The sequence below is a fragment of the Mauremys reevesii genome, linkage group 1 (genome assembly GCF_016161935.1).
Source record: "Mauremys reevesii isolate NIE-2019 linkage group 1, ASM1616193v1, whole genome shotgun sequence".
Lineage (NCBI taxonomy): Eukaryota > Metazoa > Chordata > Testudines > Geoemydidae > Mauremys > Mauremys reevesii.
In genome coordinates, this window is record NC_052623.1 from 288,466,087 (window position 1) to 288,488,842 (window position 22,756).

General features: G+C 42.0%; 1 protein-coding gene across 8 annotated transcripts in view; it reads right to left on the bottom strand.

The window, feature by feature from the left end:
- Positions 1-22,756, bottom strand: part of PTPRQ (protein tyrosine phosphatase receptor type Q) — a 203,947-nt gene that overhangs the window by 76,332 nt on the left and 104,859 nt on the right. For all 8 annotated transcript variants that reach the window (XM_039521013.1, XM_039521014.1, XM_039521015.1 and 5 more), the window contains 5 exons: positions 12,988-13,156; positions 11,872-12,165; positions 11,248-11,523; positions 9,108-9,259; positions 6,178-6,319 (listed from right to left, as the gene is read on the bottom strand). In XM_039521013.1, coding sequence (XP_039376947.1) covers positions 6,178-6,319; positions 9,108-9,259; positions 11,248-11,523; positions 11,872-12,165; positions 12,988-13,156 — 1,033 coding nt within the window. The remainder of the gene's footprint in view (positions 1-6,177; positions 6,320-9,107; positions 9,260-11,247; positions 11,524-11,871; positions 12,166-12,987; positions 13,157-22,756) is intronic.

Below are 22,756 nucleotides of genomic sequence, written 5' to 3' on the forward strand. Positions count from 1 at the left end.
TAAACAGAAGGAACAAAGCAATAAAGGTTGCAGACAGAAGGAACAAAGCAACAAAGATTGCAGGATTTCATACACATGCAACTCTTCACTGCTCCAGAGAACTTCAGCTTTGACAAATCTTCACAATGGTCAAACTGGAAACAGTATTTTGCAAGATTTCAAACTGCAAACAAACTCCACAAAGAAACTGGAGACATACAGGTATCTTCTTTAATTTATGCTATGGTGAAGCAAGCAGAACATATCCTTACATCCTTTGAATTTACTTAATACAGTCAAAAACATGACTATGAAAGGGTTCTGGCTATGTTTGATGCATACTTTGTCTCTCAGAGAAACAGTCTGAGCTGGTGAGACCAAAATCAAGAGCAACTTGACAAACTTGAAAAACAAGAAGCTGTTAAAAAATGCAGCACAAGTGCTAAAAGTTATTACCATAAGATCCATAAGGCAAGAAGAGACAACTCCTAGGTTAAAAGGGACAAATTCCAACCTACATGCACATAGTGTAGAAACAGTCATGTCCCAAGAGATGATGCATGTCCAGCCAGAGGCACATGGTGTAATAAATGCATGAAATATGGACATTTTGCAGCTGTTTGCTGCACCAAAGCAGTCAGGGAGTTGACTCATATTACAAAGACTCAAGAGCCATTTCTGGGATCTATCACTTGTGATGACTGAATATTCATAACAAGACTATTGACTTTAAAAGTGACTCAGGAGCTGATGTCACAGTCATCTCATAAGGGACTTACAATCACCATCAACTCCTCCGAGAGCTGAAGTCACCTGACACAGCTCTGACTATCCAGAGAGGTATTCTGTACTGCATGGGCCAGTTCACTACAAAAACAACTTACAAAGACAAAATCTTTGCATTCAGAATGTATTTGATCAAAGGACCACAGACCAATTGCCTTATCAGCCACAACATGGCAGCCATGCTGAGCCTAGTTAGGGAGGTGAAAGAACTCAATGGAATATTTGGTGATACTGGACTGTTGAAAGGAGATGCAGTTGTCCTGGGTCTACCCTCACTTGAAACTGGGGGGTTTCAAGGTGAGGACCCGCATGCCACCATGTCAAAGGTCTCACCCCCACTTTGAGCTTGTGGGTTCAAAGATGGGGACCCGACTTGGTTTCCCTCTAAACTAAAATCCTAGTTTAGATCTAGTAAGCTGCCACCACTCAATCAGGGAATGTGGATTGAGACACAGTCCTTCCCCAAAATCCTAGGGGATTCCAAGAGCCCCAAATCCATGGAGTTCTTACACCCAGGAGAAATAAACCATTCCCCCTGCTTCCTCCCCCCTCCCTTTTCCTAGGAGAGATACCGGGATCTAACTACAGAGGGATACCTCCCCCTTCTCTTTCCCTGAGAATCCACCCAAGGAAAGACCAAACAAGTCCTTAATAGAAAAGAATGTATTAAAGACTAAAAAGAAAATACAGAATTTCTATGAGCCCAAGCTGGACACTCATAGGGAATAACCTTATCAATCTCTGGAGAGAATCCCCCCTCCCCCTTTCTCAGTAAAAAGCAATATCAGCAAACAGGAATAAAGCATTTCCTTTAGCAAACACCCAATTGCAAATATAGAAATCAAATCATAAGACTAATTCGCCTTTCTAATTAATACTCACTATTAATTAGTAGAAACTACTCCAGGAGAACTTGGAGACATGACTGTCTCTCTTAGATTCAAAAAGAGTTCTCTCTAAAAGAACACAGACAAAGGCTTTCCTCCACAGAGATTTGAAATTATCTCGTCTCTGATTGGTCCTTTGGTCAGGTGGTCACCAGGTACTGCATGTTAACCCTTTACAGGTAAAACAGACTTTAACCCTTAACTATCTGTTTATGACAGCAGTATAAAAAAAACCTTGAGACAATGCTCAACCATATAGTGTACATATATCTTACCGGATTCCTCTCCCATTACTCCATAAAGGGGAAACTGAGTTATAGAGAATGGAGAAGACTAGCATAATCAAGAAAACTCTGAGCCAACAACATGTGTGTCTGAATAGTACCAGTTATAAAGAAAAATGGAAAAATACGATCTGTGTGGATCTTAAAAGACTTAATGGAGCAGTTGTAAGAGAAAAATATATCCTCTCAACACTGGATGACTTCCCTCCCCAAAGTGAAAAGAGCTACAGTATTATCTGAGTTTGATGCCTTGAGCAGATTCTGGCAAACTCCTTTAGCCAAAGAAAATGCTAAACTAACATTTATCACACCCTTTGAGAGATTTTGCTTTCAAAGATTACCTTTTGGGATTATCAATGCACCTGAAATTTTCCAAAGAAAGAAGGCAGAACTGTTAACAAATACAAATGGAATTGTAGTCTTAGTGCATGATATTTTTATATATGGGTCTTCCATGGAAGAATACAGTAAAACCCTCAACAAAGTCCTCATCAGTCAGTCTGAACTGAAGCTAAATAAGGAAAAATGCATTTTTGTCTACCCCAAATCGAGCTCTTGGGACAGGCAATAAACAAAGATAGAATCAGTCCTAAAGCCCCAAGAAAGTAAAAGCAATTAATTGAATGCACCAACAAATGTTCCAGAACTGAGACATATACTGGGGATGGTAAATTACCTTGGTTGGTATCCACAAGTCCTTTCTACAGGGATAAAACCACTGAATGAACTGAAGTCCAACATAACTTGGCTATGGGGGCCATAACAAGAAATTGCCTATAAAAAGGTAATAGAAATTATCTCAACAGCTCCAGTTCTCAAGTACTATGATGTGCACAAATCCACAATGGTCAGTGAGGATGCAAGTAGCTATGGCCCTAGGTGGTATATTGTTTCAACAATATGGAATTTAGTGGAAGCCAGCTTCATTTTTCTCTCACACTCACAGAAGCAGAAAACGATATGCACAGATTGAAAAGGAGTGCCTGGCAAGCCTATGGGCATATGAGAATTTTTACAGGTATCTTTGTGGATTAGATTTGTTTATACTGATAACAGACCATAAACTACATGTAACCCTTAACAGTGGGAAAGACTTGGATCAAGCACCACTGAGGTAACAATGTCTATTACTTAGGTTAATGTGATTTAATCCAATTGCTAAATATGCACCTGGAAAAAGTCTTTTAGTAGCAAACAGTCTGTCATAGAGCTCAGCGTTGCATTCAACCACCCATGAGTTCAAAGATGATGTAAAGGTGTGGAGAATGATACAAAGCAGTGTCATAAAAGAGACTACAACAGCTACAAAAAGCAACTTTGACAGACACGCAACTTCAGAATGTTCTAAGTTACACGGAGGTGACTGGCCCACACATTTAAAGGACACTAAGGAAGTGACAAGGGGTTACTTTGCAGTGCATGGACAATTATGCGAGTCAAATGGACTCATGATTAAAGTCAATTGCATCATAATTTCAAACTAAATGAGAGCAGAAATCCTAAACCTCACCCAAAAAGGACATCAAGGATTAACAAAATGCTGTGAACAGGTGAAGCAGTCAGTGTGTTGGCCGGGCATCAGCAAGGACATAAAGAATACTGTATCTGCCTGTGAACACTGCAGAACTAACAGGCCAGCACAACACAAAGGACTTTTAATAACACCACCTGTGCCAGACAGATCTCGGAAGAGACTAGCTGAAAAGTTATGTGAATTCAGAGGACACCATTACCTCATCATCGTGGACTCCTTTTCCAGGTATAAAGAAATAATGTACTTGAAAGACATAACAAGTTGCAGTGTTATCAAGAAACTGAAGTGTACTTTTTGCTCACTTCAGTATTCCAGAACAACTAGTGATAGACAATGGACCACTATTCACTGCAGCAGAATTTAAGTAATTCCAAATGAAATATGATTTTGATCATATTACTAGCATTCCACATTACCCACAAGCAAATGGAGAAGCTGAGAGAGACAAGAAAATCCTACAGCAAGAAGATCCATTCCTTGCTCTTCTGAGTTGCAGATCAACACCAATAGCGGCTACTGATATAGTCCAGCACAGCTCCTGATGGGAAAGCAACTCAGAACTACTGTTCCAGCTCTGGAAAAGAACCTATTTCCAAAGTGGCCAGACATAAAGAGAGTAGCCAAATCAGATAAAAAGGTGAAAAGAGCTTATGAACACTTTTATAATAGACATTTCTCAGGTAGAAAACTGACAGGTCTAGAATCTGGTGACCATGTTCATGTCAAACTGGATGGAGAAAAAGGATGGACAACTCCAGCTATCATAAAGAAAAATAATTCAGTTCCCAGATCATATGTGATTGAGCACGACAGTGGACAGTTCAACAGAAACCATCGACATCTACAGTTTATTCCTCAGAAAGAACAATCAGCAGAGCAAACTCTACAGATGGCTGTTGCAGAACAAGAAGATAACTCAAGTATTCCAATGACCACAGCCAGTCCTGGCAACTCAGATATCAAACTGCTATGCGTCTGGGCCATGTAATTAGAAAACGAGAAACATTTAATAGATTGATACATACTGAAATTCAAAGATAGCATGATAGTGTAAATATTGTAAATGGCAGGAACGTAGAACTTAAAGGAAGTGATCTAAGGCAGTGGTGGGTAACCTGCGGCCCATCAGGGTAATCTAATTGCGGGCCACAAGACATTTGCTGACGTTAACTGTCCGCAGGCATGGCCCCCTGCAGCTCCTAGTGGCTGTAGTTCTCTGTTCCTGGCCAATGGGAGCTGCGAGAAGCGGTGGCCAGCACGTCCCTGTGACCCGTAGCTTTCCAAAGCTCCCATTGGCCGGGAACGGTGAACCACAGCCACTGGGAACTGCGAGGGCCATGCCTGCGGATGGTCAATGTCAGCAAAATGTCTCGCGGCTCACAATCACATTACCGTGATGGGCCACAGATTGCCCACCACTGATCTAAGGGAATGCTAAACTGTATTATATGGTTCAGCCACTAGGTGGCAGAGTGTGTAAAACTTCAGCCATGCCTGGCAGAGCATTAAAAGATCTTTTAGTCAACACATCTGGTGTGTATAAGCAAGCTCTGTAGCCAGTCCAGATCTGGTACAGAAGTACATGTTATAAAATGGCATTCGGAAATTCGGCCTTCTAACTAGTCAAGAGCTGTCTAACACCATGGCTCGGATACCAGCATCAAAGTGAATTTCCAGGGCTGTACAGCCAATGTAGGGGCTTATCCTCCTTTCCAGTGCTAGAATAGAAAAGCAAAAGGAGAAGGAGACCCCTAAATCCTGATGCTCCTTGGCTGTTTGCAGCCACTGTAAACTAGGGCAGCCTGAGGGATGCCCTGAGTTGGCCCAGCAGCAGCAGCCTTGTACAGCAGCTTTGTAAACTATCTTTGCTCAAATGCTCTGAGTTGAGCTCCGTATAGTTTGCTTGCACCCTGAGATCTTGCCCTATAGCTTTAGAGAATTTTCAGTTTTTTAAACAACATGATAAACATTTGTTACTAGTAAAAAATATATTAAATAGCTACTAGTCATTTAAAATAAACTTCCTAGCAGGCTAAATCCTGCCTGTGCTCTCTTCCCCTCTCTTCTCTGCTTTCTTCTCAGTGTCCCTGTTTAGAAAGCAAAAAGGCAGTTTTCTAGCTTCTGTAACTTCAAAGGATGTGTGTCAAGCACAAGATGCAGCTAGTAAGTAGTTAATTAATTAAATAAATTATATTGCATAATTCTTCCAGATGTCAGAAAGACTGAGATATCACAAAGGAAGATGTTTAATTAGTGACTGTCTTTTTTCCCTAAACAAGTTATCAGAAAATGTTAAACATTTGTATTTCTTAAAAAGTAGCTTCTGATTCATTAGCCCTCTCTTTGTCCAGCTGCCTGTGATATTACTGTAACTCAGTTGCTTTCACAGTGATCTAAAATATAACTTTAGTCTCCAAAGTTTGATATTTATCTAATTTTCCTCCTCCTATCTGTGTGCCATTTATAGGAGCCATATATGCCTATCTTCAATCTAGGATATTTCTAATTTCAGACTTCCAACATCGAACTTGAAAAGTAAAGACCTCACCTATCAGGTACAATAGGAATGCGAGTGCATGTTGTGACAATGATATAGTTCTGTGTTCCATTACATTTGGAGAGCAAAGGAAGAATGTTGTTCAGTTATAAAAAGAAATCTGCATAGACAATGCTGCAGTTCATAAAAAAAACCAAAACTGTTTCTAACCTGATTCTTTTGTTGTGAATTGGACAATGTTACTGAACTGATTGCCATTTCCAACTCTTGTAAAAGCAGAGACACTGATAAAATAGGTGCTGAATGGCTCTAATCCAACAAGGTTTGCGTCACTGTGTGAACCTGAAACGTTCTTAGAAGAAAAACACAATTGTTAGCACAAAATCCACATATTTGGACACACTGGGTCTCATACTCCCCACACTGATTTAATGAGAGTTTTGGTACTGCAGTCTTGTCTCTTGCATCCTTCATGTCTCCACATCACACAAAATAGTCCAAGCAGGGTCAAATCCTTTATCGTGCTACTTCAGATGTGCACAAGCCAGATTTTTTTCTGTACGAATGGGGTACCTCTTTCAAGATTCCTCCCCCGCACACACCCCGTCAGAAATAACATTACAAAATATCAGAACAAAAAAATGAGAAAGACACAATGGAGAGCTTCTATAAAATATATCAAATAACAACAAGCAATCACATTTATCTGCCCCTCTGCTTGTTTTTGAGGGTTTAGTTCCTATTCATGTTAGTGAGTGAGCCAAACCATAGAGTAGATATTATTTGATTGATTGAAAACACTGCTTTCCCATTCCCTTCCTTTCCACTCTGTCTCCCTCACTGTGGCTTGTGAAGAAGGTTTGTCAACGGAAGTTATTATAATTACAGTAGTACCACATCAGCAGCCTAACTTCACATATGCATCCTGTGCCAGCCTGGAGAGCTCTTGTCACAAACAAACACCCTCCTCGCCACCTGCACTGCCTCTATTGCTGATAGCACCTCTTCAGATATAGATTCGGTTGAAGGGAAGGATTTCCATATAACAGGTTGATGCCAGCTTGAAGTGTCACTTTGGCTAACTTTTTCATTTTTGCTTGTTTATGGCACAGTGCCCCTCCTGTCCCTCCAGCCTTTGTCCAGCAATTGGAGAGAAAGAGATAGAGGTGATTTCTTCTCCCCTACCTGAGACAAGAGACTATTTTGGGCAACATAGAAACATGCAGGGAGGGAAGAGTATAGGCTATCCCTGGTAACAACTGTTCCTGCAGCACTCAGAGCCATCTCTTCATGGGACTGTAAAAGCAGTAGGGAGAGCTGTTCAGTTCTACTGGGAAAACAAATGCAGATTTTTCAAAATGATGTTTAATTATACAACTTAGCTCTGTAGTGAGGCAGCGTGGCCTCCCACTGAGCCAGAGGGGGGAGGGACCATGCTGTGAACCCTGGTGGGCAGAGCCAGGCTGTGCTTGCCCTTCCCACCAGAAGTCAGAGGAAGGAACAGGAAGTATAAAAAGCAGGTCCTGGCGCTCAGCTGAGCTGCAGCCACCGAAGGAGCCAGATGCCTTTTGCCTGCTCCTGAGCTGCGAGACTGCAGCAGATCCCTGCAGTGCAAAGGAATGGCCAGAGCTGCTGGACCCACCTGCTGACCAAGCCATGGAGCAGGTCCTGGGACTACCATGGGCCTTCTCTCCAGATGAAGCGAAGGACCCCTATGGATCCAGGTACACCCTGAGGAGAGGGAGGAAGTGGCCTTGGGGCCGCCGACCTTAATCTGGCTGTGTTGCTGCCAGAGACCCGGTCAGTGTGTCATGGCTGGATTCTCCGCTGACCCAGAAGCAGACCAGTCTGCCACTGTTAGGGTCTTGGGCTGGGATGCAGTGGAGTTGGGTGGGCCTGCATCCCCCTACCCTTGCCACATCATCCCTGGGGTGGCAGTCTCTCCTCTTTAGGTCAAGAAGCCTGTGTTTGTCAGCCATCTGCTGGAGCTAAGATGTCCAACCCTCTTGCTGCTCGGCCCTGAATACAAACCCGAGCCATAGACTCCTTACGGCCCTGTTCTGACTAAGGGCTTGGCCTGATAACCGTTTGCTGTTTGGCCCTGAGTACAGGTGCGAACTACAGACTCCTTGCTACTCCCACCCTGACTGCGGGCTGGGACCCATAACTGTTTGCTCCTTGTCCCTGCTTGCAGGGTAGAGACCCCAACTGACTACCGCTCTGCCCGGACAGTCAGCCACAGGCTGGCTGTTGCTAATTCCCTAATTGTGGGTGACTCCCAACGACCTAGTGAGGCGGAGTAGCCTCCCACTGACTCAGAGAGGGAGGGACCACTGCTAACCCACTACAAGCTGCAGTCTCCCTCTGCATGAATTGGTCTGCCTGTCCCACTGCTGCACTCCACACAGTCTGCTCACTTGCATATACTACTCTTCTTGTGACAACATGAAGGAAGCTGGTCTCTATCACATTTAACTGTCATGCAGTCTGCCTACTGTTGGATTCTGTCTGGCCTGTCCTCGGATGTGCAATGGAGGAGCTTTCACATGTCCTGCATAATGGCAAGCAAAACAGAAGTCCCTGTGCACAGACGTAGAAACTGATCTTTCCCTATTCTATCAAGACCACATGATGTCCCTCGCAACTCCACAGGATCCTGGGCATTCCTTCATGGGTTGTAGTAGCAGACTGTAAATGGCTTGGGGCAGGAACTGTCTTTTCAATTACACATATGTGCAGGGTCTAGAACAATGGAGCCTGTTTGGGACTGATTACTACAATACAATTCCCTTGCGTGATGAGTGGCCCCATAACAGACATTATATGGCTGAGGGAGGAGGAGTGTGAACCTCCACACAATCCCTCACTGCGGACTGTGTCTTAAGGATATGATTTAGCCCACAATATACATGCATTTCCATAACATCTTTTTTCAGTGTCTTTTATAAAGAAACATTAGGAGGGGAAAGAAAATCACCTCATTTAATTTATGAGTTCATATAATTTTGATTAATGCAGGACATACCTAGGCATATAAAATGCCTTACATATTTTTGGTTTTGAGACATGAGTCAGATAGCCAGAAAAATAAAATATATTTTTTCAAATATTTAAAACACCACTAAATATTATAAACATACCTGATAAAATATGGTATGACTCATGTTTTCTTGAATCTTAAAACTATAGTTCTTAATAGCACCATTTGGCTGAGGACTTGGCCTCCATTTTAGCCACACAGAGTAGGCAGTATAGTTGAAAATAGCCAAATCCTGAGGAGGTGCTAATGGCACTGTGGGAGAAAATGCTCATTAGTTCAAATTTACGATGTTAATTTTAGGCAAATATGAATACTTTGTAGGAGCAAAAGATCATAAAGATTCATTACGCATTCGTGTCTGAGCTTAACCGAACCAATATTGTACTGCTACCGTTTTAACAAAGAGCTCCCAACAACTCCTCAGTCTTGCCCCATTTGCCTATTATAAACTCTATTTACTAAAGATGCATGTTGTTGGAGAAAGTAAGGGTGAGGAACAGGATAATCTATTCATGTTGTCTGTCATTTAAACAAAAGAATATTTTCATAACCAAGGAAGTATGAAAATATTTGGCAAAAAACAGAGTAGATCAGGGGTTCTCAAACTGGGGGTTGGGATCCCTCAGGGGGTCGCAAGGTTATTACATGGGGGTCGCAAGCTGTCAGCCTCCACCCCAAACCCCGCTTTGCCTCCAATATTTATAATGGTGTTAAATATATTAAAAGGTGTTTTTAATTTATAAGGGGGGGTCGCACTCAGAGGCTTACTATGTGAAAGGGGTCACCAGTACAAAAGTTTGAGAACCACTGGAGTAGATGCACTTACAGAATCATAGAAATGTAGGACTGGAAGGGACCTCAGTAGGTCATCTAGTCCAGTCCCCGGCACTGAGGCAGACTAAGTATGACTAGACCATTCCTGATAAGTGTTTGTCTAACCTGTTCTTCAAAACATGCAATCATGGAGATTCCACAACCTCCCTAGGCAATTTACTCCAGTGCTCTAGAGAGTATGAAAGAGACTTATTAGATCACATACTCCATCCCAAAGGGCCACTAGACTATTTACTATAGTCTTATCTAGCACTTCAATCAGTCTAGTTTGAAAGGTACACAATCAAAATATCAGAGGGGTAGCCGTGTTAGTCTGGTTCTGTAGAAGTAGCAAAGAATCCTGTGGCACCTTATAGACTAACAGATGTTTTGCAGCATGAGCTTTCGTGGGTGAATACCCACTTCTTCGGATGCAAGTCACAATCAAAATATCACACTTGTATCCTAAAATATTGTACCTACTATTGTTACTAGTAGCATCTAAGATTACTAGAATTAAGATTAGATCTTTCATATATATATATATATATATATATATATATATATATATATATATATACACACACACACACACACACACACACACACACTTTTCCCCTCTCTACTTTGTGCATTTATATATATAGATATATAGATAGATAGATAGATAGATAGATAGATATAGATATAGATATATATCGAGTAGGATGGCAGTGTGCAATGTAATCTGAAATAGAGCAAGGAGTGAAAAAAAAAACCTGTAAGGGTCTGTAAGTATTTTTAAATAATATTTTCCTTTTGGAGGTGAGGGTAGGGTGGGTTGTTTGTTTTTCCTGAAAATTAATTGACACTTGGTAAATTATGTTGCATTCCAAAGGCAAAAAGTAACTGATCTTCATGTATTCTTATGAGTCCAAAGCTAAAAGTAATCTCTAGGAAAGATAATTTAGCACTATAATGGGTGAATTCTGCCAAAGGCAGGGAAATCTCACATGCTTCCTTTCAATTTTGTGGCAGAATTTTTAAAAGGGGCTCCTATGAGCCGTTGAATGCCACCATTCTTGGGCACCTCAAATTTATTTTCTTGTGTAATTTGAGAAATGAACTAATATGGGCCCATAGTAGTGAGAGGTAAATAGCCTTTGGTCAGAATGTGCCTCCGCTACAGTAAAACCTACAGGAAGACTGTGGACAGAGGCTGAAATCCCAGAATTCCCTCTAAACTCGTCCGCCAGATGTTGCAGGTTTGTCACCCTGCCTCCTACAGAAGCAGTGGTGTGTCTGGCCCCATGCCTCAAGGATTTTAGGGGATCAACCAAGATAGGATCAGCCATGTGGAAGCCCTACATCTCTGCACCAGCTCTGGGGTCCTCTATTTCATACATTTATTTCCAAACAAGCATGATATGATTTTATTTATCACTCACCTGACTCATCTGTGTAAAAGTTAAGCGTGGCATAGGGACCAAGTCCTCTGATAGTTCTTGCAGCAGCAAAAATACTATACAGTGTAAATGGTAAAAGATCTTCTAGAATTATAGAATCATTGGAGGTAGACCAAGAATCATTCCTTTCTGGTCCAAATAACTTTAAATCATAACTTATTATGATACCATTTGGTTGGAGAGGAGGCTCCCAGGACAACATAACTGAGGTAGATGAAAGATTCTTATACGTTCTGATTACAGGTGAAGATTCAGGGACTATAATAAGAAATGAGAAAACAAACGGGGAAAAAAAAACATACAGACCAAAAAACCTAAGTTATCCCACAAAAAGGTGAATTATGGTGGAAAATATCTTTAAATATCAATTAACTTTGTTCTCTTATCAATGCTAACTTATACTTCATGGTCTCAGTGAAGCACTACAATAAATCTGCATTATGGCAGTAATTGTGGGTTGCTTTATTAGTTAATTTGACAAAAAAGAATTAACAGGCGTATCAGTAACATTATTTCATGAGAAAACAACCTAATGATCAAGAATTTTTAGAAGGCTATTTGTTTTTAATAAAATTCTTTAGGAATTAAAAAAAATCCTAAACCTACCATCTTCTTCAGTTTTGATGTGTAGTTTCACAGTGTGCATTTTAGAAGACCCCTTCACTGTTGCCGGAATGATTTTCAGAATATAATCAGTGTACTTCTCCAGCTTATCCAAAAACACGCTTGTATTGTAAGTAATGAGAGACAATATCTCACTGTCTGTTTGTGTATCCCATAAATTTAGTGAAACAAGGAAGAAGACTATACCATTTGGCTGGGATGGTGGAAGCCAGCTTACATTTATAGCAGTTGAAGAAACATTTTGATATGTCAGACTTTCAACAGGGCCATCTGGAACTATGGATTAATAAGCAAAAAATAAATATATCTGTTAGTTTCATATAAATAACAAAAATAAACACTCAAAGTGTTGCTTTTAGACCAACTTAATCTCTAACATTATGCAATCAATATTTTATTACATTATTTTCGTGACTATAAATAAAACAATCTTTTCTTTGATCATCTATGTTTTGATATAAAAAATAACGCATCTTGAATGTATATGTACATAATTATTTGTATTTAATGTTAATTATTAAGGGGAGAAAATCTTTGTGATAGTTTAAGACAGATTTGCTCACTCTTTGTGCCCAGAAAGGAAAAACTGCTTTTGATGCTACACTACAAAGAGAAGAGACTCAGCAGATCAAAATGCCCTTTAGGAAGGGTTAAAGATTAGTTGCTTGATAATTAAGCTTACTCTCAAACTGTCATGAAAACTAGATGGGCCAAAGAGAGGCTAACCTGTAGAGTTTTGTATTGATAATGGTTATCCTGATAGTTAAGGTGGAGAAAATAATGGTGACAGGTTCAAAATGTAACGTGGAGTTAAGAATCTGCTCAATCTATTGACACAAAGAAGTCTCCTTCAGATACTAATGCTAAGGTTCCTGAGAATGATCTATCCCCATTCTAGGCATAGGGAATACCATCAAACCCGTGCAAAGATAAATGCTACAGTATGGTAAACAGTTTTTTAAAATAGCATTCACTGTAGTACTTCTTTTTAACCGTTTCATCCCAAAGAATGCAATAATTTTTAAAAGTTCTAGAACTATTTCATAATGAAAAGCTTGGACGTACATTTGAAAATTTAAAATAGAGATGTTTACATACTATCTTGATCTGTATATACGTGTATTATCTCACTGGTCTTGTTTCCATTTCCAAAGGCAGTGTCTGCAGTTAACCACACAGTATAGTAGCTGCATTTTGCCAAATTGTCTAATACTGCAGACAGAGATTTATTGTCAACACCACTGTCAATGTCTTGGCTGGTGAAATTCTAAGGAAAAGAAAGGAGAAGGATATAATCTTTAATAATTTACAAACAAATTGGTATTTCTTTGTTACTTTCATTTTCTCTATCTATCTATCTATCTAGCCACCTACCCATACAACTCATATTAGACCATTTACTAATCATAAACAGACACTTCAATTCTCTAATGCTCAAGTCAGCCATACTGATTCCTGTTTAATGCAGTCAAATAAATAATTATATCTTTTCTATCTAGTTTCCTATGTAGACATTACACATTTATATGGCTTTCTCTCTTTCTAACTTGGCTTTGTTTACGCACTATTTCTTTTTTAGAAAAAAATATTCTGTAGAGTGAATGTATTTATGCATATCAAGGGGTGGGGGGGAAACAGAAACTGTACCAGCTATAAATTATTGACAAAAAGATACCCCACCAGGACTAGAGTACCCAACTTTCTTCGGTATTAATGTCCAACACTTTACTCAAACTGATAGAGACTGTTACAATAACTGAATTTTACATCACCCACCAGAGGGAACCCATACATTCCTTTGCTTATAGCACTACCAATTTGGAAACAGAAGAGAAAAATTAATTCATTTTTATGTAAGAGCTATTAAATTCAAATAATCTCAATGGGTGAAATCCTCAGTGACTGTAAAGGAAGATGACCCAGAAGAACCAGTGCAATTCTGCAGTGGCCCAGGAATCAGGGACCCTATTTAGGAGACATGCAGCCATGTGGACAGTCAGACTCTGCTTTGCCAGGATTTCCTGTGACTCTGCCTAGTATTCAGGGTTCAGAGACAGATCCCATTCTAGTGGGCCTGTGACTAAGCATATCCACCAGCCACTCTTCCCTACAGAACAGTGAGCATGTGCACCAGTGGCCAGGACTAACACTGCCCTTATATTTTAGAGGCAGCTGTGACGTGTCCTCAGGGGGAAAGGATTCTTCCCAAGCTCCTGTAAAGTGCACAGTCCAGCCATTTGGGCTGCTTCTTAGTTCCAGTATTTGGCCCCACAAGCACTAACAGTTCCTTAAAATCAGAGTTAACTCACTGTGGTTTATGCCTTGTTAAAAAAGTCGGGGGGGGGGGAGAGAGGAAAGAAGTTGTTTCTTTGTTTTTAACAATATATATTTACAGAACTAGCTGACCTACTAAAATGAGATTTTTGTGTGTGTGCGCACACATTTGAGGATGAAACATTATGAAATTGCAAAAAATGGCAGTACCATACATTTCTAAAAGAGGCACTGTCATTCTTTACCAACTTGGGTGCGACCTCTCCTGTGAAGGCTTTTAGTTTTTCAACAAATAATCTTAATGTCTATTACCCCTATGTCATAATACACATATGTTTAATTTAACATTTGACTAATTTCTTTACTTTCATGCTAGTGAAACTATTTTATTTCTGTGAACAACAAAGGGCCAAACTCCCATTGACTTCAATAGGATTTGCCTGTGAATATCTGAAGGCTGAATTTAGCCCAAAGTTATTACAGTGAAACATGAAACATCCTACATTGACAGCACTGGAAACCAAAGTCCTCTTCTGGTACATTGAACAGGTGCAGCACAAATGGAACAATAAAAGTGTCTCTATGCCAGCCCACTAAAACAACTGAACCCTGACTTGCAATTTGTCTATATTAGGAAAAAAGGACGAAGATAGGTCAAAGTTACCCAACAAGTTAGCTAATCCAGACCTAACCAAAACCTTTTCCCAAGTGTAGATGCAAGTTAATGCCTTTTGCCTCAATGTAGCTCAGTAGTTCTCAAACTTTTCACACAGCAAGCCTTTGAGTGTGACCCCCGCCCTTATATATTAAAAACACATTTTTAATATTTAACTCTGTAATAAATGTTGCAGGTGATACAGGGTTTGGGGGTGGAGGCTGACAGTTCACGACCCCCATATAATAACCTCCCAACCCGCTGAGGGGTCATGACCCCCAGTTTGAGAACCCCTGATGTAGCTGATTAAAGTTAATGCTAGTGGGAATAAGAACAGGAGTACTTGTGGCACCTTAGAGACTAACAAATTTATTTGAGCATAAGCTTTCATGGGCTACAGCCCACTTCATTGGATCCATAGAATGGAACATATAGTGAGAAGATATATATACACATACAGAGAACATGAAAAGGTGGGAGTTCTCCTGTTCTTTTTGTGGATACAGACTAACATGGCTGCTACTCTGAAGCTGGTGGGAATCTCACTTTGAACTTATGTAAATGACTATACAAGATTCAGGGCAATGGAGAATCAGGCCCAACGTACTTAAATTAAATTTTCTGATGTCCAACTATAGGAAGATAGTGACTATGAATGAGAGCATCATTCCCTTTGTTTCTGATGCAGGGAATCAGACAAAGGGCAGGAATTAATTCCCTGACTTTTAAAGATAAAATTTCCAAGTTCTGAACAGAGTTTTAACTTCTGGATTTAATAGTTCACCAGCTATAAATCTCATGCAAAGCTTTAAAAATTTACCTTTATATTTTCTCAACAGTCTTCCATTTGGGCATAGAATGCTATCGTTAACTTACCTGAAAACTATAACACTTTGGTGGTTCATTGAAACCCTAATTTGAAGGGAGTGTAATTGTAGCCATGTTCGTCCCAGGATATTAGAGACACAAGGTGGTGAGGTGATCTCTTTTATTAGACCTTCTCTTGGTGAGAGAGACAAGCTTTCAAGCAGTAGAGAGCTCAATGTGGATCGAAAGCTTGTCTCTCTCACCAGCAGAACTTAGTAGTCCAATAAAAGAGATCACCTCACCCACCTTGTCTATCTATTTACAAAAGAGATCATTTAGTCTGGCAGCCAAGGGGCAGATAACTCTAACTCATGATATAACAAAATATTAGAAAAGCATGCACAGATAATGAGCGTGAGGGTGACACAAAGAGCTACTGGGATGCAATTTGCAAAATAATGAAACTTGCACTAATTGTATTCTGGGGATTCATCACTATAGGACATTTTACGATTAATTCTGGCTGCAGATAAGAGCAAACTGCTTAGGACTTCTTGGCAAACTGAAGCTACAGCTGAAAAAAAATTCTTCTTCTGCTTCCTTCCTTAATCAAAACACAAAGAAGTTTTGGAATAGCAAAGTATCAGATTATTAAGAACAGATAAGTGTAAGCAATACACACAGCCAATGAAAGCATTTGCAGAAAACAATAGTCTTCTTGGCCCAGGAAGCATTTCCAGCTACATAATGTCATAGCCAGTGATATACAGACATCTCAGAGCTTCTAATCTTAAGAGAAAGGTTGCATCACTGCTTTGCTAGTATCATTTCTTTCCATTCTCCCTTGCTCTGGGCTTGTCTTCACTGCACTGTTAGTTCCAGTTAGAATACTTGAAGTACTACACTTGCATTAGCCTAGGAGTAACAAGAAGGGTTTCTTCAGGTATGTTAGCAACAAGAAGAAAGTCAAGGAAAGTGTGGGCCCCTTGCTGAATGAGGGAGGGAACCTAGTGACAGAGGATGTGGAGAAAGCTAGTGTACTCAATGCTTTTTTTGCCTCTGTCTTCACAGACAAGGTCAGCTCCCAGACAGCTGCACTCTGCAGCACGGTATGGGGAGGAGGTGACCAGCTCTCTGTGGAGAAAGAAGTGGTTCGGGGCTATTTAGGAAAGCTGGACGAGCACAAGTCCATGGGGCCGGATGCGCTGCATCTGAGGGTGCTAAAGGAGTTGGCCGATGAGATTGCAGAGCCATTGGCCATTATCTTTGAAAAATCATGGCGATCGGGGGAGGTCCCGGATGACTGGAAAAAAGCTAATGTAGTGCCCATCTTTAAAAAAGGGAAGAAGGAAGATCCAGGGAACTACAGGCCAGTCAGTCTCACCTCAGTCCCTGGAAAAATCATGGAACAGGTCCTCAAGGAATCAATTCTGAACCACTTAAAGGAGGGGAAAGTGATCAGGAACTAATTTTAGACCGAGCTGGATGAGCAAGCGTCTTAGAGGGGTCATTAAGAAAAAACAGAAAGCGTACCAGGAGTGGAAAATGGGGGGGATCAGCAAAGAAACCTACCTTATTGAGGTCAGAGGGTGTAGGGAAGCAGTGAGAAAGGCAAAGCGACGGGTGGAGATGGACCTAGCGAAGGGGATTAAAACCAATAGCAAACGGTTTTTTAGCCATATAAATAGGAAGAAAACCAAGAAAGAAGAAGTGGGACTGCTTAAAACTTTAAACAGAGTGGAGATTAGGGATAATCTTGGAATGGCACAATATCTGAACGAATATTTTGCCTCGGTCTTTAATGAGGCTAATGAAGGGCTAAGGAATAGTGATAGAGGGACCGATGGGAATGAAGATATGGGGGTAGACATTACGGTATCTGAGGTAGAAGCCAAACTTGAACAGCTTAACGGAAGTAAATTGGGGGGCCCGGATAATCTTCATCCTAGAATATTAAGGGAATTGGCGAGTGATATTGCTAGCCCGTTAGCGATAATTTTTAATAAATCTCTAAATTCGGGGATTGTACCGTTTGACTGGAGATTAGCGAATGTAGTTCCTATATTCAAGAAGGGGAAAAAAAGTGACCCGGGTAACTACAGGCCTGTTAGTTTAACATCTGTAGTATGCAAAGTCATGGAAAAAATCTTAAAAGAGAGAGTGGTTCCGGAGCATGAGGCCGATGGCAACTGGGATAGATTACAGCATGGATTTACGAAAGGTAGATCGTGCCAAACCAACCTGATCACCTTCGTTGAGAAAGTAACAGATTTTTTAGACAAGGGAAATGCGGTGGATCTAATATATCTGGATTTCAGTAAGGCGTTTGATACGGTACCGCATGAAGAATTACTGGTTAAATTGGAAAAGATGGGGATCAAAATGAAAATCCAGAGGTGGATAAGGAGCTGGTTAAAGGAGAGACTGCACAGGGTCGTATTGAAGGGGGAACTGTCAGGTTGGAGGGGGGTTACCAGTGGAGTTCCTCAAGGTTCGGTTTTGGGTCCAATTTTATTCAATCTATTTATTGCTGACCTGGGAACCAAGAGTAGGAGTGGGCTGATAAAGTTTGCGGATGACACCAAGTTGGGAGGTATTGCCAATTCGGAAAAGGATCAGGATATCCTCCAGGGAGATTTGGATGACCTTGTAAACTGGAGTATTAGAAACAGGATGAAATTCAATAGTGAGAAGTGTAAGGTTATGCATTTAGGGATGACTAACAAGAATTTTAGTTATAAGCTGGGGACGCACCAGTTGGAAGTAACGGAGGAGGAGAAGGACCTAGGAGTCCTGGTTGATCGTAGGATGACTATGAGTAGGCAATGTGATGTGGCGTTAAAAAGCTAATGCGGTCTTGGGATGCATTAGGCGAGGTATTTCTAGTAGGGATAAGGAGGTGCTAGTCCCGTTATATAAGGCGTTGGTGAGACCTCATTTGGAGTATTGTGTGCAGTTTTGGTCTCCCATGTTTAAGAAGGATGAAATCAAACTGGAACGGGTACAAAGAAGGGCCACTAGAATGATCCGAGGAATGGAAGGCCTGTCGTATGAAAGGAGACTTGAGGAGCTCGGTTTGTTTTCCTTAACCAAAAGAAGGATAAGAGGAGATATGATTGCACTCTTTAAATATATCAGAGGGATAAATACCAGGGAAGGAGAGGAATTATTTCAGCTCAGTGCTAATGTGGACACAAGGACAAACGGATATAAATTGTCAGTCAGGAAATTCAGGCTTGAAATTAGACGAAGGTTTCTAACCATCAGGGGAGTGCAATACTGGAACAGCCTACCGAGGGAAACAGTGGGGGCGAAGGACCTCCATGACTTTAAGATTAAGCTAGATAAGTTTATGGAGGAGATGGTATGATAGGATAACGGGCTTAGTCAATAGGTCAATTAAGTGCCACACTGGTAAATAGTACAATGGGTCAATGATATGATATAACCTTTTTCAAGAGGGTCTGGCTGGAGAGTCTTGCCCGCATGCTCGGGGTTCAGCTGACCGCCATATTTGGGGTCGGGAAGGAATTTTCCTCCAGGGAAGATTGGCAGTGGCCCTGGAGGTTTTTCGCCTTCCTCCGAAGCATGGGGCAGGGGTCGCTTGCTAAAGGAGTGGGTGGAGCGGCTTATGTGGCCTGCATCTTGCAGGAGGTCAGACTAGATGATCATAATGGTCCCTTCTGATTTTGAATTCTATGATTCGATGAACAGTCAGCATGGATTCACCAAGGGCAAGTCATGCCTGACTAACCTAATTGCCTTCTATGATGAGATAACCGGCTCTGTGGATGAGGGGAAAGCAGTGGATGTGCTATTTCTGGACTTTAGCAAAGCTTTTGATACAGTCTCCCACAGTATTCTTGCCAGCAAGTTAAAGAAGTATGGGCCGGATGAATGGACGGTAAGGTGGATAGAAAACTGGCTAGATGGTCGGGCTCAATGGGTAGTGATCAATGGTTCCACGTCTAGTTGGCAGCCGGTATCAAGTGGAGTGGCCCCAAGGGTTGGTGCTGGGGCCGGTTTTGTTCAATATCTTCATTAACGATCTGGAGGATGGTGTGGACTGCACCCTTAGCAAATTTGCAGATGACACTAAACTGGGAGGAGTGGTTGATACGCTAGAGGGTAGGGATAGGATACAGAGGGACCTAGACAAATTAGAGGATTGGGCCAAAAGAAATATGATGAGGTTCAACAAGGACAAGTGCAGAGTCCTGCACTTGGGACAGAAGAATCCCATGCACTGCTACAGACTAGGGACCGAATGGCTGGGCAGCAGTTCTGCAGAAAAGGACCTAAGGGTTTACGGTGGACGAAAAGCTGAATATGAATCAACAGTGTGCCCTTGTTGCCAAGAAGGCTAATGGCATTTTGGGTTGTATAAGTAGGGGCATTTCCAGCAGATCGAGGGATGTGATCATTCCCCTCTATTCAGCACTGGTGAGGCCTCATCTGGAGTACTGTGTCCAGTTTTGGGCCCCACACTACAAGAAGGATGTGGATAAATTGGAGAGAGTCCAGCAGAGGGCAACAAAAATGATTAGGGGGCTGGAGCACATGACTTATGAGGAGAGGCTGAGGGAACTGGGATTGTTTAGCCTGCAGAAGAGAAGAATGAGGGGGGATTTGATAGCTGCTTTCAACTACCTGAAAGGGGGTTCCAAAGAGGATGGATCTAGACTGTTCTCAGTGGTAGAAGATGACAGAACAAGGAGTAATGGTCTCAAGTTGAAGAGGGGGAGGTTTAGGTTGGACATTAGGAAAAACGTTTTCACTAGTAGGGTGGTGAAGAAATGGAATGGGTTACCTAGGGAGGTGGTGGAATCTCCTTCCTTAGAGGTTTTTAAGGTCAGGCTTGACAAAGCCCTGGCTGGGATGATTTAGTTGGGTTTGGTCCTGCTTTGAGCAGGGGGTTGGACTAGATGACCTCTTGAGGTCCCTTCCAACCCTGAGATTCTATGATTCTATGATAGGTTGAGGCCACACGGCAAAGGCTAACTCAGCCATCCTCAAGTTACTGTGTGCACATGGTTGCAGTACTGAGTCAAGTAAAGGAGTTTGCCTTCTGGGGGCATATCCTTTAGCTCTTAGCACTGCACTATTCCAAGCCATTCCTTCCAAACTTCCATGATGTATTTCAGGAAACCATTTTTTGTCCCTCCTAGTCATATGAGTTGAAGTGGTGTTCACCTGGCAGCTTACTGCAGCACCTCACTTCCGCACGTGTTGATTGTCTGAATTCTGTTGGAAATCCAAATCTTGAACAATGGGTGGGATCCATGGCTTTTTCTCAACCAGCTCTCCTAGTCCCCATGCTGGGTTTACAGTGGCAGAGGCAGCTGGTGTGAGGCCAGAGATGGCAGCTCCAGGGGCCCAATCCTTCCCCCCTGTCCAGCTCCTAGTTCCCCTGGCTAGGTAGGAGCAGCAGAGGGAGCTGGTCTGTATCAGTGTTCCCACATTGGAAAGATTTCTCTTAAAGTGCATTAATTGCGATGGTGATGCTGGAATAAAACTGTGTTGTTAAGTTCCCCTACCTCTCTAGTGCGGCCAAAGCACTCACAGAAACCAAGGATTCAACAAAGAAAGATTTTATTGAAAATAAATCACACTAGCAGTCCTGCTGCTTTAAGCCAAGTGTCATGCACCCAAGTGGCACTGTGCCATGTCACATATATGGAGGGTGCATAAGGTCATCACTCCACCATTGTTACATGGGGGTGGGGTGATGAAGGTAAACCTGACCATGGAACTGGCGAACCCCCCATCCTGGGGTCACTAGCTGCAGCTTGTGGGATCATGGAGGAGAGTGTGTGGTTGTAGGATGAGGCTGGTGCTGAACCTGGGCTGGTACAGGGGCCAGGTTGTTCTGGCACCTGCTGGCCATAATGCTCAGAAACATGATCATTTGCTTCTGACTCTCCTCACGCTGCTGCTGGGTGTCTTGCTCTTACATGGCATGGTCATGGGTGATGTACTAGGTCATCATGTGCTCTTTTCTTCAGCATCCTCTCAGCTGCACTCCTGCTCCAGCATTTCCCCCTCTGAAGCAAGAAAAGGCAGTGACTCCTTCCACTAAAGTCCTTATGCATCTCCATCAGCAGTCTGTCCCTTGTCTTCCTCCTTCTGCTTTCTGATTCAGTAGCCTGGCACTGACGGTCAATAACCTTCTGCAAGGGTGGGTGATATGTACTTGTGCAGATGGGCCTGTAAAGCAGAGAAACAGTATGTAAACCTTCTGTCCATGGTAAAAAAAAAAAAAAAAGGAAAATATCTTCCCTTTAATTTTGTGCATCGCAGCAAGGTATAAGCTGAAACCTTTATCTCAAAGCCTCCACTCCACTCCATAACCAATACCCTCTCCTTTGCTAACTTCCAAGTTTTCTGACCCTACCAACAATATAAGTGCTTTACATATCCTGGGAACAGTGGTATGGACTGCCTCTAGTTCCAGCTTGAGAGAGTGCACACTACTATATATGAACCCAGCAATTGCTTGCACTCAGTGCCAGTCCTGCCTTCATGGGCATTTGTATGCTTGTATTAATAATGCTTGGTTTGTGCACATACAGCAGTGTGTTTTACAATAAATGTCTGCTAATTTCCCTGCTTGGAATCCAGCTTGGATCCTATGTAGATGCAAGGGGGAGGAGGAATTGGAGACTGGGGTAGGGGTGAGGCATAATGATAGTTGTCACACCCAGCAGGGATGGTAGAGGCACCATTAATGGGTGCCCAGGGGTGTAGTGGGAGTAATGGTGGTTTCCCATGCCCATCAAGGAACGCAGACGCACCAGTAGCTGAAGCGCACCCTCTGAATGCCTGTGGGGGAAGGATGGAGGCTGAGAGGGGGAAGTAGAAATGGTGGTTTCCATGTCTAGAAGGGAAGCTATAATTGGCATTTGCCTGCCCTCTACCACACAACATCCCCCAGTAGAGACTGGTCCTACACAGGCAATGACAGGCCCCTTAACGCCTTTTCTCCCCAACCATAACAACAATGGTGAATTGAGTCCTCACCTGGCTGAGACAACACTGGCTCATCTGCTGTTTCCTCCCTGTCCCATTTCTCTCTGATCTGTTTCTCTGTTTCCTCTCTGGAGTCCTGGGTGAGTTGGAGTGGCTGTGGCA